At 34.3% G+C, this 18,964-nt stretch overlaps 2 protein-coding genes across 2 annotated transcripts in view; both read right to left on the bottom strand.

Moving 5' to 3' along the window:
• Positions 1-12,835: 12,835 nt before the first annotated feature.
• Positions 12,836-14,845, bottom strand: LOC129846236 (C-C motif chemokine 13-like). The gene is made up of 3 exons (XM_055914240.1): positions 14,340-14,845; positions 14,005-14,122; positions 12,836-13,761 (listed from the first exon to the last, which is right to left on the bottom strand). The coding sequence occupies exons 1-3, from the start codon at positions 14,401-14,403 to the stop codon at positions 13,626-13,628; spliced, it is 318 nt and encodes a 105-aa protein (XP_055770215.1). The 5' UTR covers positions 14,404-14,845; the 3' UTR covers positions 12,836-13,625.
• Positions 14,846-18,176: 3,331 nt separating this feature from the next.
• Positions 18,177-18,964, bottom strand: part of LOC129846237 (C-C motif chemokine 13-like) — a 9,745-nt gene continuing 8,957 nt past the window's right edge. Inside the window, exon 3 of the mRNA XM_055914242.1 lies at positions 18,177-18,558. Within this exon, the coding sequence (XP_055770217.1) occupies positions 18,447-18,558 (112 nt within the window). The 3' untranslated portion in view covers positions 18,177-18,446. The remainder of the gene's footprint in view (positions 18,559-18,964) is intronic.

Genomic DNA, 18,964 nt, shown 5'->3' with positions numbered 1-18,964 from the left:
TATACCAGTTCATAAAGTAACAGACTGTTATTACAGCATTATACCAGTTCATAAAGTAACAGACTGTTATTACAGCATTATACCAGTTCATAAAGTAACAGACTGTTATTACAGCATTATACCAGTTCATAAAGTAACACAGACTGTTATTACAGCATTATACCAGTTCATAAAGTAACAGACTGTTATTACAGAATTATACCAGTTCATAAAGTAACACAGACTGTTATTACAGCATTATACCAGTTCATAAAGTAACAGACTGTTATTACAGCATTATACCAGTTCAAAAAGTAACAGACTGTTATTACAGCCTTATACCAGTTCATAAAGTAACACAGACTGTTATTACAGCATTATACCAGTTCATAAAGTAATACAGACTGTTATTACAGCATTATACCAGTTCATAAAGTAACAGACTGTTATTACAGCATTATACCAGTTCATAAAGTAACAGACTGTTATTACAGCATTATACCAGTTCATAAAGTAACAGACTGTTATTACAGCATTATACCAGTTCATAAAGTAACAGACTGTTATTACAGCATTATACCAGTTCATAAAGTAACAGACTGTTATTACAGCATTATACCAGTTCATAAAGTAATACAGACTGTTATTACAGCATTATACCAGTTCATAAAGTAACAGACTGTTATTACAGCATTATACCAGTTCATAAAGTAACAGACTGTTATTACAGCATTATACCAGTTCATAAAGTAATACAGACTGTTATTACAGCATTATACCAGTTCATAAAGTAACAGACTGTTATTACAGCATTATACCAGTTCATAAAGTAACAGACTGTTATTACAGCATTATACCAGTTCATAAAGTAATACAGACTGTTATTACAGCATTATACCAGTTCATAAAGTAACAGACTGTTATTACAGCATTATACCAGTTCATAAAGTAACAGACTGTTATTACAGCATTATACCAGTTCATAAAGTAACAGACTGTTATTACAGCCTTATACCAGTTCATAAAGTAACACAGACTGTTATTACAGCATTATACCAGTTCATAAAGTAACAGACTGTTATTACAGCATTATATCAGTTCATAAAGTAACAGACTGTTATTACAGCATTATACCAGTTCATAAAGTAATACAGACTGTTATTACAGCATTATACCAGTTCATAAAGTAACAGACTGTTATTACAGCATTATACCAGTTCATAAAGTAACAGACTGTTATTACAGCATTATACCAGTTCATAAAGTAACAGACTGTTATTACAGCCTTATACCAGTTCATAAAGTAACACAGACTGTTATTACAGCATTATACCAGTTCATAAAGTAGCAGACTGTTATTACAGCATTATACCAGTTCATAAAGTAACAGACTGTTATTACAGCATTATACCAGTTCATAAAGTAACAGACTGTTATTACAGCCTTATACCAGTTCATAAAGTAACAGACTGTTATTACAGCATTATACCAGTTCATAAAGTAACAGACTGTTATTACAGCATTATACCAGTTCATAAAGTAACAGACTGTTATTACAGCATTATACCAGTTCATAAAGTAATACAGACTGTTATTACACCATTATACCAGTTCATAAAGTAACACAGACTGTTATTACAGCATTATACCAGTTCATAAAGTAATACAGACTGTTATTACACCATTATACCAGTTCATAAAGTAACACAGACTGTTATTACAGCATTATACCAGTTCATAAAGTAACACAGACTGTTATTACAGCCTTATACCAGTTCATAAAGTAACAGACTGTTATTACACCATTATACCAGTTCATAAAGTAATACAGACTGTTATTACACCATTATACCAGTTCATAAAGTAACAGACTGTTATTACAGCATTATACCAGTTCATAAAGTAATACAGACTGTTATTACAGCATTATACCAGTTCATAAAGTAACAGACTGTTATTACAGCATTATACCAGTTCATAAAGTAACAGACTGTTATCACAGCATTATACCAGTTCATAAAGTAACAGACTGTTATTACAGCATTATACCAGTTCATAAAGTAATACAGACTGTTATTACAGCATTATACCAGTTCATAAAGTAACAGACTGTTATTACAGCCTTATACCAGTTCATAAAGTAACACAGACTGTTATTACACCATTATACCAGTTCATAAAGTAATACAGACTGTTATTACAGCATTATACCAGTTCATAAAGTAACACAGACTGTTATTACAGCATTATACCAGTTCATAAAGTAACACAGACTGTTATTACAGCATTATACCAGTTCATAAAGTAATACAGACTGTTTTTACAGCCTTATACCAGTTCATAAAGTAACAGACTGTTATTACAGCATTATACCAGTTCATAAAGTAACAGACTGTTATTACAGCCTTATACCAGTTCATAAAGTAACACAGACTGTAATTACAGCCTTATACCAGTTCATAAAGTAACACAGACTGTTATTACAGCATTATACCAGTTCATAAAGTAACAGACTGTTATTACAGCATTATACCAGTTCATAAAGTAATACAGACTGTTATTACAGCATTATACCAGTTCATAAAGTAACACACTGTTATTACAGCATTATACCAGTTCATAAAGTAATACAGACTGTTATTAAAGCATTATACCAGTTCATAAAGTAACAGACTGTTATTACAGCATTATACCAGTTCATAAAGTAATACAGACTGTTATTACAGCATTATACCAGTTCATAAAGTAATACAGACTGTTATTACAGCATTATACCAGTTCATAAAGTAACAGACTGTTATTACAGCATTATACCAGTTCATAAAGTAACAGACTGTTATTACAGCATTATACCAGTTCATAAAGTAATACAGACTGTTATTACAGCATTATACCAGTTCATAAAGTAACAGACTGTTATTACAGCATTATACCAGTTCATAAAGTAATACAGACTGTTATTACAGCATTATACCAGTTCATAAAGTAACAGACTGTTATTACAGCATTATACCAGTTCATAAAGTAACAGACTGTTATTACAGCATTATACCAGTTCATAAAGTAGCAGACTGTTATTACAGCATTATACCAGTTCATAAAGTAACACAGACTGTTATTACAGCATTATACCAGTTCATAAAGTAACAGACTGTTATTACAGCATTATACCAGTTCATAAAGTAATACAGACTGTTATTACAGCATTATACCAGTTCATAAAGTAATACAGACTGTTATTACAGCATTATACCAGTTCATAAAGTAATACAGACTGTTATTAAAGCATTATACCAGTTCATAAAGTAACAGACTGTTATTACAGCATTATACCAGTTCATAAAGTAACAGACTGTTATTACAGCATTATACCAGTTCATAAAGTAACAGACTGTTATTACAGCCTTATACCAGTTCATAAAGTAACAGACTGTTATTACAGCATTATACCAGTTCATAAAGTAATACAGACTGTTATTACAGCATTATACCAGTTCATAAAGTAATACAGACTGTTATTACAGCATTATACCAGTTCATAAAGTAACACAGACTGTTATTACAGCATTATACCAGTTCATAAAGTAACAGACTGTTATTACAGCATTATACCAGTTCATAAAGTAACACATACTGTTATTACAGCATTATACCAGTTCATAAAGTAATACAGACTGTTATTGCAGCATTATACCAGTTCATAAAGTAACACATACTGTTATTACAGCATTATACCAGTTCATAAAGTAACAGACTGTTATTACAGCCTTATACCAGTTCATAAAGTAACAGACTGTTATTACAGCATCATACCAGTTCATAAAGTAACAGACTGTAATTACAGCATTATACCAGTTCATAAAGTAATACAGACTGTTATTACAGCATTATACCAGTTCATAAAGTAATACAGACTGTTATTACAGCCTTATACCAGTTCATAAAGTAATACAGACTGTTATTACAGCCTTATACCAGTTCATAAAGTAATACAGACTGTTATTACAGCATTATACCAGTTCATAAAGTAATACAGACTGTTATTACAGCATTATACCAGTTCATAAAGTAATACAGACTGTTATTACAGCATTATACCAGTTCATAAAGTAACACAGACTGTTATTACAGCCTTATACCAGTTCATAAAGTAACAGACTGTTATTACAGCATTATACCAGTTCATAAAGTAATACAGACTGTTATTACAGCATTATACCAGTTCATAAAGTAACACAGACTGTTATTACAGCATTATACCAGTTCATAAAGTAACAGACTGTTATTACAGCATTATACCAGTTCATAAAGTAACACAGACTGTTATTACAGCATTATACCAGTTCATAAAGTAATACAGACTGTTATTACAGCATTATACCAGTTCATAAAGTAACACAGACTGTTATTACAGCATTATATCAGTTCATAAAGTAACAGACTGTTATTACAGCATTATACCAGTTCATAAAGTAACAGACTGTTATTACAGCATTATACCAGTTCATAAAGTAACAGACTGTTATTACAGCATTATACCAGTTCATAAAGTAATACAGACTGTTATTACAGCATTATACCAGTTCATAAAGTAACACAGACTGTTATTACAGCATTATACCAGTTCATAAAGTAACAGACTGTTATTACAGCATTATACCAGTTCATAAAGTAACAGACTGTTATTACAGCATTATACCAGTTCATAAAGTAACACAGACTGTTATTACAGCATTATACCAGTTCATAAAGTAATACAGACTGTTATTACAGCATTATACCAGTTCATAAAGTAATACAGACTGTTATTACAGCATTATACCAGTTCATAAAGTAACAGACTGTTATTACAGCATTATACCAGTTCATAAAGTAACAGACTGTTATTACAGCATTATACCAGTTCATAAAGTAACAGACTGTTATTACAGCATTATACCAGTTCATAAAGTAACACAGACTGTTATTACAGCATTATACCAGTTCATAAAGTAACAGACTGTTATTACAGCATTATACCAGTTCATAAAGTAATACAGACTGTTATTACAGCATTATACCAGTTCATAAAGTAACACAGACTGTTATTACAGCCTTATACCAGTTCATAAAGTAACAGACTGTTATTACAGCATTATACCAGTTCATAAAGTAACAGACTGTTATTACAGGATTATACCAGTTCATAAAGTAACACAGACTGTTATTACAGTATTATACCAGTTCATAAAGTAATACAGACTGTTATTACAGCATTATACCAGTTCATAAAGTAACAGACTGTTATTACAGCATTATACCAGTTCATAAAGTAATACAGACTGTTATTAAAGCATTATACCAGTTCATAAAGTAACAGACTGTTATTACAGCATTATACCAGTTTATAAAGTAACAGACTGTTATTACAGCATTATACCAGTTCATAAAGTAACAGACTGTTATTACAGCCTTATACCAGTTCATAAAGTAACAGACTGTTATTACAGCATTATACCAGTTCATAGAGTAATACAGACTGTTATTACAGCATTATACCAGTTCATAAAGTAATACAGACTGTTATTACAGCATTATACCAGTTCATAAAGTAACACAGACTGTTATTACAGCATTATACCAGTTCATAAAGTAACAGACTGTTATTACAGCATTATACCAGTTCATAAAGTAACACATACTGTTATTACAGCATTATACCAGTTCATAAAGTAATACAGACTGTTATTGCAGCATTATACCAGTTCATAAAGTAACACATACTGTTATTACAGCATTATACCAGTTCATAAAGTAACAGACTGTTATTACAGCCTTATACCAGTTCATAAAGTAACAGACTGTTATTACAGCATTATACCAGTTCATAAAGTAACAGACTGTTATTACAGCATTATACCAGTTCATAAAGTAATACAGACTGTTATTACAGCATTATACCAGTTCATAAAGTAATACAGACTGTTATTACAGCCTTATACCAGTTCATAAAGTAATACAGACTGTTATTACAGCCTTATACCAGTTCATAAAGTAATACAGACTGTTATTACAGCATTATACCAGTTCATAAAGTAATACAGACTGTTATTACAGCATTATACCAGTTCATAAAGTAATACAGACTGTTATTACAGCATTATACCAGTTCATAAAGTAACACAGACTGTTATTACAGCCTTATACCAGTTCATAAAGTAACAGACTGTTATTACAGCATTATACCAGTTCATAAAGTAATACAGACTGTTATTACAGCATTATACCAGTTCATAAAGTAACACAGACTGTTATTACAGCATTATACCAGTTCATAAAGTAACAGACTGTTATTACAGCATTATACCAGTTCATAAAGTAATACAGACTGTTATTACAGCATTATACCAGTTCATAAAGTAACACAGACTGTTATTACAGCATTATATCAGTTCATAAAGTAACAGACTGTTATTACAGCATTATACCAGTTCATAAAGTAACAGACTGTTATTACAGCATTATACCAGTTCATAAAGTAACAGACTGTTATTACAGCATTATACCAGTTCATAAAGTAACAGACTGTAATTACAGCATTATACCAGTTCATAAAGTAATACAGACTGTTATTACAGCATTATACCAGTTCATAAAGTAACAGACTGTTATTACAGCATTATACCAGTTCATAAAGTAATACAGACTGTTATTACAGCATTATACCAGTTCATAAAGTAACAGACTGTTATTACAGCATTATACCAGTTCATAAAGTAACAGACTGTTATTACAGCATTATACCAGTTCATAAAGTAGCAGACTGTTATTACAGCATTATACCAGTTCATAAAGTAACACAGACTGTTATTACAGCATTATACCAGTTCATAAAGTAACAGACTGTTATTACAGCATTATACCAGTTCATAAAGTAATACAGACTGTTATTACAGCATTATACCAGTTCATAAAGTAATACAGACTGTTATTACAGCATTATACCAGTTCATAAAGTAATACAGACTGTTATTAAAGCATTATACCAGTTCATAAAGTAACAGACTGTTATTACAGCATTATACCAGTTTATAAAGTAACAGACTGTTATTACAGCATTATACCAGTTCATAAAGTAACAGACTGTTATTACAGCCTTATACCAGTTCATAAAGTAACAGACTGTTATTACAGCATTATACCAGTTCATAAAGTAATACAGACTGTTATTACAGCATTATACCAGTTCATAAAGTAATACAGACTGTTATTACAGCATTATACCAGTTCATAAAGTAACACAGACTGTTATTACAGCATTATACCAGTTCATAAAGTAACAGACTGTTATTACAGCATTATACCAGTTCATAAAGTAACACATACTGTTATTACAGCATTATACCAGTTCATAAAGTAATACAGACTGTTATTGCAGCATTATACCAGTTCATAAAGTAACACATACTGTTATTACAGCATTATACCAGTTCATAAAGTAACAGACTGTTATTACAGCCTTATACCAGTTCATAAAGTAACAGACTGTTATTACAGCATCATACCAGTTCATAAAGTAACAGACTGTAATTACAGCATTATACCAGTTCATAAAGTAATACAGACTGTTATTACAGCATTATACCAGTTCATAAAGTAATACAGACTGTTATTACAGCCTTATACCAGTTCATAAAGTAATACAGACTGTTATTACAGCCTTATACCAGTTCATAAAGTAATACAGACTGTTATTACAGCATTATACCAGTTCATAAAGTAATACAGACTGTTATTACAGCATTATACCAGTTCATAAAGTAATACAGACTGTTATTACAGCATTATACCAGTTCATAAAGTAACACAGACTGTTATTACAGCCTTATACCAGTTCATAAAGTAACAGACTGTTATTACAGCATTATACCAGTTCATAAAGTAATACAGACTGTTATTACAGCATTATACCAGTTCATAAAGTAACACAGACTGTTATTACAGCATTATACCAGTTCATAAAGTAACAGACTGTTATTACAGCATTATACCAGTTCATAAAGTAACACAGACTGTTATTACAGCATTATACCAGTTCATAAAGTAATACAGACTGTTATTACAGCATTATACCAGTTCATAAAGTAACACAGACTGTTATTACAGCATTATATCAGTTCATAAAGTAACAGACTGTTATTACAGCATTATACCAGTTCATAAAGTAACAGACTGTTATTACAGCATTATACCAGTTCATAAAGTAACAGACTGTTATTACAGCATTATACCAGTTCATAAAGTAATACAGACTGTTATTACAGCATTATACCAGTTCATAAAGTAACACAGACTGTTATTACAGCATTATACCAGTTCATAAAGTAACAGACTGTTATTACAGCATTATACCAGTTCATAAAGTAACAGACTGTTATTACAGCATTATACCAGTTCATAAAGTAACACAGACTGTTATTACAGCATTATACCAGTTCATAAAGTAATACAGACTGTTATTACAGCATTATACCAGTTCATAAAGTAATACAGACTGTTATTACAGCATTATACCAGTTCATAAAGTAACAGACTGTTATTACAGCATTATACCAGTTCATAAAGTAACAGACTGTTATTACAGCATTATACCAGTTCATAAAGTAACAGACTGTTATTACAGCATTATACCAGTTCATAAAGTAACACAGACTGTTATTACAGCATTATACCAGTTCATAAAGTAACAGACTGTTATTACAGCATTATACCAGTTCATAAAGTAATACAGACTGTTATTACAGCATTATACCAGTTCATAAAGTAACACAGACTGTTATTACAGCCTTATACCAGTTCATAAAGTAACAGACTGTTATTACAGCATTATACCAGTTCATAAAGTAACAGACTGTTATTACAGCATTATACCAGTTCATAAAGTAACACAGACTGTTATTACAGTATTATACCAGTTCATAAAGTAATACAGACTGTTATTACAGCATTATACCAGTTCATAAAGTAACAGACTGTTATTACAGCATTATACCAGTTCATAAAGTAATACAGACTGTTATTAAAGCATTATACCAGTTCATAAAGTAACAGACTGTTATTACAGCATTATACCAGTTTATAAAGTAACAGACTGTTATTACAGCATTATACCAGTTCATAAAGTAACAGACTGTTATTACAGCCTTATACCAGTTCATAAAGTAACAGACTGTTATTACAGCATTATACCAGTTCATAAAGTAATACAGACTGTTATTACAGCATTATACCAGTTCATAAAGTAATACAGACTGTTATTACAGCATTATACCAGTTCATAAAGTAACACAGACTGTTATTACAGCATTATACCAGTTCATAAAGTAACAGACTGTTATTACAGCATTATACCAGTTCATAAAGTAACACATACTGTTATTACAGCATTATACCAGTTCATAAAGTAATACAGACTGTTATTGCAGCATTATACCAGTTCATAAAGTAACACATACTGTTATTACAGCATTATACCAGTTCATAAAGTAACAGACTGTTATTACAGCCTTATACCAGTTCATAAAGTAACAGACTGTTATTACAGCATTATACCAGTTCATAAAGTAACAGACTGTTATTACAGCATTATACCAGTTCATAAAGTAATACAGACTGTTATTACAGCATTATACCAGTTCATAAAGTAATACAGACTGTTATTACAGCCTTATACCAGTTCATAAAGTAATACAGACTGTTATTACAGCCTTATACCAGTTCATAAAGTAATACAGACTGTTATTACAGCATTATACCAGTTCATAAAGTAATACAGACTGTTATTACAGCATTATACCAGTTCATAAAGTAATACAGACTGTTATTACAGCATTATACCAGTTCATAAAGTAACACAGACTGTTATTACAGCCTTATACCAGTTCATAAAGTAACAGACTGTTATTACAGCATTATACCAGTTCATAAAGTAATACAGACTGTTATTACAGCATTATACCAGTTCATAAAGTAACACAGACTGTTATTACAGCATTATACCAGTTCATAAAGTAACAGACTGTTATTACAGCATTATACCAGTTCATAAAGTAATACAGACTGTTATTACAGCATTATACCAGTTCATAAAGTAACACAGACTGTTATTACAGCATTATATCAGTTCATAAAGTAACAGACTGTTATTACAGCATTATACCAGTTCATAAAGTAACAGACTGTTATTACAGCATTATACCAGTTCATAAAGTAACAGACTGTTATTACAGCATTATACCAGTTCATAAAGTAATACAGACTGTTATTACAGCATTATACCAGTTCATAAAGTAACACAGACTGTTATTACAGCATTATACCAGTTCATAAAGTAACAGACTGTTATTACAGCATTATACCAGTTCATAAAGTAACAGACTGTTATTACAGCATTATACCAGTTCATAAAGTAACACAGACTGTTATTACAGCATTATACCAGTTCATAAAGTAATACAGACTGTTATTACAGCATTATACCAGTTCATAAAGTAATACAGACTGTTATTACAGCATTATACCAGTTCATAAAGTAACAGACTGTTATTACAGCATTATACCAGTTCATAAAGTAACAGACTGTTATTACAGCATTATACCAGTTCATAAAGTAACAGACTGTTATTACAGCATTATACCAGTTCATAAAGTAACAGACTGTTATTACAGCATTATACCAGTTCATAAAGTAACAGACTGTTATTACAGCATTATACCAGTTCATAAAGTAATACAGACTGTTATTACAGCATTATACCAGTTCATAAAGTAACACAGACTGTTATTACAGCCTTATACCAGTTCATAAAGTAACAGACTGTTATTACAGCATTATACCAGTTCATAAAGTAACAGACTGTTATTACAGCATTATACCAGTTCATAAAGTAACACAGACTGTTATTACAGTATTATACCAGTTCATAAAGTAATACAGACTGTTATTACAGCATTATACCAGTTCATAAAGTAACAGACTGTTATTACAGCATTATACCAGTTCATAAAGTAACACAGACTGTTATTACAGCATTATACCAGTTCATAAAGTAACAGACTGTTATTACAGCATTATACCAGTTCATAAAGTAACAGACTGTTATTACAGCATTATACCAGTTCATAAAGTAATACAGACTGTTATTACAGCATTATACCAGTTCATAAAGTAACAGACTGTTATTACAGCATTATACCAGTTCATAAAGTAACAGACTGTTATTACAGCATTATACCAGTTCATAAAGTAACAGACTGTTATTACAGCATTATACCAGTTCATAAAGTAACAGACTGTTATTACAGCATTATACCAGTTCATAAAGTAATACAGACTGTTATTACAGCATTATACCAGTTCATAAAGTAGCAGACTGTTATTACAGCATTATACCAGTTCATAAAGTAACAGACTGTTATTACAGCATTATACCAGTTCATAAAGTAACACAGACTGTTATTGCAGCATTATACCAGTTCATAAAGTAACACAGACTGTTATTACAGCATTATACCAGTTCATAAAGTAACAGACTGTTATTACAGCATTATACCAGTTCATAAAGTAACAGACTGTTATTACAGCATTATACCAGTTCATAAAGTAACAGACTGTTATTACAGCATTATACCAGTTCATAAAGTAACAGACTGTTATTACAGCATTATACCAGTTCATAAAGTAACACAGACTGTTATTACAGCATTATACCAGTTCATAAAGTAATACAGACTGTTATTACAGCATTATACCAGTTCATAAAGTAACAGACTGTTATTACAGCATTATGCCAGTTCATAAAGTAACAGACTGTTATTACAGCATTATACCAGTTCATAAAGTAACAGACTGTTATTACAGCATTATACCAGTTCATAAAGTAATACAGACTGTTATTACAGCATTATACCAGTTCATAAAGTAACAGACTGTTATTACAGCATTATACCAGTTCATAAAGTAACAGACTGTTATTACAGCATTATACCAGTTCATAAAGTAACAGACTGTTATTACAGCATTATACCAGTTCATAAAGTAACACAGACTGTTATTACAGCATTATACCAGTTCATAAAGTAACAGACTGTTATTACAGCATTATACCAGTTCATAAAGTAATTCAGACTGTTATTACAGCATTATACCAGTTCATAAAGTAATACAGACTGTTATTACAGCATTATACCAGTTCATAAAGTAACAGACTGTTATTACAGCATTATACCAGTTCATAATAAAATTGAAGTGTCTAGGACGTTAGTTCCGTTTTGCTCCTGTAGATGGCATCAGTCAGTGTCGATGAGAGGATTTTGAAATGGTGTGTGACAGAAGGTAGTCATACACTGAGTGTACAAACCATTAGGAACATTTCACGGTCAACAGTTTTCCATGTGTGTCAACAATTGTCCACCACCCAAAGGACATCCAGCCAACTTGGTGGTGGCAGGTAGAGTAGTGGTTAGAGCGTGGTGCCAGTAACCAAAAAGTTGCTGGATCGAATCGCAGAGCTGAAATTGTAAAAATCTGTCGTTTTACTCCTGGACAAGGCAGTTAACTCACTGTTCCCCGGTAGGCCGTCATTGTAAATAAGAATTTATTCTTCACTGACTTGCCTAGTTAAATTTTAAAAAATTAATAAAACTTGACACAGCTGTCAAGCATCGCTGTAGAACACTGACTAACTGAGGCTGTTCTGATGGTAAAATGAATATCATAGAGAATTCTTCAGAAGAATTTATTTATTTAAACAACCACAGATGTGTGTGTGAAAAATACAATATTTATATAGCAGAAAAGACCTAGTTACAACCCATTAATACATACAGGATATGTTTGAAATAATCAACAGCTTTATAAAATATTAAATAGGTTACTGAATAGCTACATGTCAAATATTTTTACAGTTATAGAAAAATAAACAATTAGAATTACATTTAACCTCCTCCGTACCAATCTCAGATAGGGTATCAACATAGTACATTACATTGATCCTCCTCTATACCAATCTCAGATAGGGTATTAACATAGTACATTACATTGATCCTCCTCTATACCAATCTCAGATAGGGTATTAACCTAGTATATTACATTTAACCTCCTCTATACCAATCTCAGATAGGGTATTAACCTAGTACATTACATTGATCCTCCTCTATACCAATCTCAGATAGGGTATTAACCTAGTACATTACATTGATCCTCCTCTATACCAATCTCAGATAGGGTATTAACCTAGTACATTACATTGATCCTCCTCTATACCAATCTCAGATAGGGTATTAACCTAGTACATTACATTTAACCTCCTCTATACCAATCTCAGATAGGGTATTAACCTAGTACATTACATTGATCCTCCTCTATACCAATCTCAGATAGGGTATTAACCTAGTACATTACATTGATCCTCCTCTATACCAATCTCAGATAGGGTATTAACCTAGTACATTACATTTAACCTCCTCTATAACAATCTCAGACAGGGTATCAACCTAGTACATTACATTTAACCTCCTCTATAACAATCTCAGATAGGGTATTAACAAGGTTTGTGTCACTAATGGCAACCTATTCCCTTTATAGTGCACCACCAAGGGTTAGGGTGTTAGGGGGTGATGGTGGTTGATGACATCGTCGTCGTCTTGGCAGCAGTCGATCTGCTCTCAATCTTGGTCACATGACTCTGGACCCAGGCTTCAGAAGGGTCAACACAAAATGTCTTCCCTTTCTTTGTGGTGAAACTGCAACAGATACACAACACATTGTCTCTCAGAACATCCAGTCTATAATATGAATGCTCCATCTTGTCTTGTACAGTGTAGCCTGGATGTAGCCTGGTTCCAGATGTGTTTGTGCTATCATACCAACTCCTTGTTACTCCTGGTCATGTTTGGCATGACAAGGAGTTGACGTGAAGGCACAAACAGATCTGGGACCAGGCTAGCCCAGATGTTTCCGGTTTACAGTAGACTATGTTTACTTACATCAGTGCTTTGCGAGGGCAGCTACTGGAGGTTGTTCTGAGAGAAACCACTTGTTTAAGAGGGATCCTCGCGCTGAATTCCACACAGCATTCAGGTGCTGTTTCCAACGCGATGACACCTGTAAACAAATGATCATAAAACACAGTTAACATCAAGATCTCCAGGTGGGTCTCCAACAGCGTATTACACAACATGGCTACTCCACACACACACACACACACACACACACACACACACACACACACACACACACACACACACACACACACACACACACACACACACACACACACACACACACACACACACACACACACACACACACACACACACACCTGCAGACGTCGTATGGAGGGAGCAGAGCAGTCCCAGGAGGAGTAGAGCAGTCAGGGTCTTCATGGTTGAGAAATGGTTGAGATGCTGAAGATTGTATTGTCTGAGATGGTCTCTGATGCTCTGGTCTCTAATGATCTGGTCTCTGATGCTCTGGTCTCTAATGATCTGGTCTCTGATGCTCTGGTCTTTGATGCTCTGGTCTCTGATGCTCTGGTCTCTGATGCTCTGGTCTCTGATGCTCTGGTCTCTAATGATCTGGTCTCTGATGCTCTGGTCTTTGATGCTCTGGTCTCTGATGTTCTGGTCTCTGATGCTCTGGTCTGGTTCTGTGTCTGAAGTCTACCTGATGCTCTTGTTCTATGTCTGAGGTCTGATCTGACCTGTCTTTTATACAGAGAGTTGGTCCATCAGACCCATTGACAATTGACGAAGGAATCTCCCCTCTATTCCTTCATTCACTCTGAATATCTTTCTAAGAACCAACATTCTGCCCTTCAGGTTCCTCTTCTTCAATTCTCTGTAACTCTGCTTCCTCCAGGATGTTCAGCAGAGCTGCTATTTTCTGAAATACTCAGAATACATTTACTAGAGAATTGCATATCAAAGGAAGGCTATTAAAGTGGACTATATACTATGATACATTACATGAAATACAAGAAAAATTCAGATTAAATTAAGTTCTCTACATCATAACTAACTTTTTTGTAAGTAATACCTGAAATCAACTGTGTATCTTTCAACTTTTACATCTTTCAACTTTTTAAAAAGATTTTAGTATGTGTGCATATTGATTTAAAACCTGTAGAATACTGTTAACCTTTACATCATAGTGAAATTAAATCATAGATTAATTTTCTGTCAATTAATCTCAGATTATTGTGGTTTGTGTGTTCCCTCCGTTAGGAAGGTTGGTGGTTTGATCCCTGATCGAGTCAGAACAAAATCATTCTGCAGTTCCTATATCCATTATTGGACTAATAAATGAATGATACACACCCATTGATTCTTGAAGAATATAACTTATAAATGCTTCTTGAGTTTAGTTGAACTGTCCTACCCCATCAGAACCCAGAATATAAACTTATTTTACTACAATGTTTAAACAAAGTAAATGTAAAACACCCTGTATATCCTGAGAACGTGGTTCAAACTATAATGTTGACATCATGGATGGTCAGTCCTTCCATCTGTAGCTCTGTCTATGAATTTGAGAGTGGTTACATTTGTCCAGACCCATCCCTAGCTTTTCACCTAAACAAGGACAGGAAATGTTTTGTCATTGTTTCAACTGCTGATAGTCTGTTTAAGGAGACGGGGTAAGGTAAGGAGACGGGGTAAGGAGACGGGGTAAGGAGACGGGGTAAGGTAAGGAGACGGAGTAAGGTAAGGAGACGGGGTAAGGTAAGGAGACGGGGTAAGGTAAGAGTGTGAATCTCTCACCATCCCTTTAAACTTTGATCTGTACCGATGAAGAGTGAATCTCTCACCATCCCTTTAAACTTTGATCTGTACTGATGAAGAGTGAATCTCTCATCATCCCTTTAAACTTTACTCTGTACTGATGAAGAGTGAATCTCTCACCATCCCTTTAAACTTTGATCTGTTCTGATGAAGAGTGAATCTCTCACCATCCCTTTAAACTTTGATCTGTAGTGATGAAGAGTGAATCTCTCACCATCCCTTTAAACTTTGATCTGTAGTGATGAAGAGTGAATCTCTCACCATCCCTTTAAACTTTGCTCTGTACTGATGAAGAGTGAATCTCTCATCATCCCTTTAAACTTTGATCTGTAGTGATGAAGAGTGAATCTCTCATCATCCCTTTAAACTTTACTCTGTACTGATGAAGAGTGAATCTCTCACCATCCCTTTAAACTTTGATCTGTTCTGATGAAGAGTGAATCTCTCACCATCCCTTTAAACTTTGATCTGTACTGATGAAGAGTGAATCTCTCACCATCCCTTTAAACTTTGATCTGTAGTGATGAAGAGTGAATCTCTCACCATCCCTTTAAACTTTGCTCTGTACTGATGAAGAGTGAATCTCTCATCATCCCTTTAAACTTTGATCTGTAGTGATGAAGAGTGAATCTCTCACCATCCCTTTAATCTTTGATCTGTAGTGATGAAGAGTGGATTGGAAAGAGATGGTCTCCTGACTACCATGTTCTGTGTCCCTCAGATCCAGTGCTGAATGAACAGACCATCTCCAACACACACACCAAGGCAATAAGTGGATCCAATGCAACATGATGGACAGAGAGGAGGTAACACACACACAGAGTTCTCCCCAAAGAATGTTAGAGCGGCGCCACCTGGTGGACTGGCAGCGCCATTATGTAAACAAAATCTTTAATATTTCTGAGTAGATTACAGGAAATGTCAGCAGCAGCACCACCTTGTTAACTAATCCTGGGGAGAACCCTGACATGTACACATTCTCACACCTGTAACACCCAGATTGGAACAAGCCCAGACTTCCATTCTTTTGATCGTGTCTCTGTTCCTTCTTGCCGTCCAGGAAAACCTTTGTTACCTCAACTTGTGACCCTTTCGTGGTAGAAACGATCTGCCTCCAAGTCTACAGCCATACTGGAGCAAGACGCCAACTTGCAACACACACAACACTCTTGGATAAAACCTAAATCTGTCACAACGTGGGTACTAGCGTTGCTTGGCCCCAGTCACACACAACGTATCGGATCCAAGCTATGCGGTGTGATATTGATTAAGCTGATGTCAGATGTGATACAGATGTGATACAGAGACTGACTCCAGGTCAGTTTGGCACTGGTGTTGTGCTGTGAGATGTGTGTTGGTCAGTATGGAGCTGCACTGGCCTGGGGTCAGAGCTATAATAGCACTGAGTGGCATGGAGGCTGTTTTCTGCTATGGATAGAACAAATACTATATTAAAGAGAATAAACCATTTTTATTGAAATGTTTTTGTGCCTGTTTGTTGTTGATGTATTGATTTCTGATTGATTGATCAGGAGAAATCTAAATACCTAAATATCAAAAATATGAACACTTCTCAGATCAGTATCTAATAGATTCCAAAATGTAAATTTATAAAAAGTTATAGACGACGTCAGTTTTAATGTGTTGTTTTAATAAATAATCTGTGAATCCCAGATTATTTCCAGAACATAAAATGTTCAACATTCATTCAATACAAATGACAAAAGAGTGATGATTAAAATGCAGTCTACAGAAGTCTAACTTCAGCAGGGCTGCGTTCAGCAGGTTGTAATACACTGAACACTGCAGATAGAAATGCTATGAATAGAGCTGACACAATTCCACAACGTAGTGCCCTACTGAACGCTGTAACGGGTGACGCTCTCCTCATCCTCGGAAGAGGTGAGGAGAGAAGGATCTTCAGACCAAAACGCAGGCTCAGGGAAATAAGCCATCTTTATTATAAATTACGATGGCACACGAAACGAAACAAAACACTTTCCAAACTACAAAATAACAAAACGACGTTGACGAGACCTGAACATAAACTTACATAACTAAACATAAACTTACGTACAGGTAACAGACGACATCGAAACGAAAACGAAACAAACAAACGCTACAGTCCTATGTGGTACGAACATAACATACGGACACAGGAGACAATCACCCACAAACAAACAGTGAGAATGTCCTACCTAAATATGACTCTTAATTAGAGGCAAACGCAAACCACCTGCCTCTAATCAAGAGCCATACCAGGCAAACCAAAACCAACATAGAAACAGATAACATAGAATGCCCACCCAACCTCACGTCCTGACCAACTAACACACAAAAACTAACATAAATAGGTCAGGAACGTGACAAACGCAGCCCAGGTGAGTTCTAATCGAAACCCATCTAAGGCACGCCCACAACTCCACCTTTCTCCTCTACAGCCAATCACGCATATGCCTTGTCAAACATAGGAAAGGAGGAAGCTGCTGTGATTGGTCAGTTTTGGCTGCCTGACAGTATGAATTAAGGTTGCCATGGTAGCGTATCTCAGTGGCCTGTCGTTTTATTTAAGGGTGTGTTCCTCTGGCCAGATGTTGCTGATCTTACAACGCCTGGGTAGGTGTTTAACCGATCAGCCAACCACATCATGTTATAGCAGTCTGGTGCCCGACGGCACAGTCAATGAAGTGGCACGCAACCATTGGTTGAGTCAAGTAACGTCTGAGCAGGGGAACGTGGCCTATAACGTCCATGAACCTGGAATAGAAGGCAAAGGATCCCACGTGAGGCGGAGGCAAGGGAAGCTCAGGCCTTCAGCTCAGTCACATCACATTAATACAGTAGCGCTGATACCAAGGGAGCTTGAAGCCCACCAAGGGAGCTTGAAGCCCACCAAGGGAGCTCTCGCTCAACACAACAAAATAACAATCATAACTGGGTCTGATTTAACCACACAATAAGATACATGTGTTGTAAAATAGTGGTAAAAACTAATCCCAGGGAAGATTTATTTTAATAGTGAACATCCAGACCAGTCACAATGAGTCTATTGGCAGTCAATAGTTTTATTCTTCTTTACCTGGTTTCTGGAAAATAATTCCTTGGTGATCTTTACCTGGGTTCTGGAATAGAACTGAGTGCTCCTTGGTGTTCTTTACCTGAG

This window comes from Salvelinus fontinalis, unplaced genomic scaffold (assembly GCF_029448725.1).
Source record: "Salvelinus fontinalis isolate EN_2023a unplaced genomic scaffold, ASM2944872v1 scaffold_0486, whole genome shotgun sequence".
In the NCBI taxonomy this organism is placed as follows: domain Eukaryota; kingdom Metazoa; phylum Chordata; class Actinopteri; order Salmoniformes; family Salmonidae; genus Salvelinus; species Salvelinus fontinalis.
The sequence above is the reverse complement of the archived record's forward strand: the minus strand, read 5'-3'. Positions and strand labels throughout refer to the sequence as shown.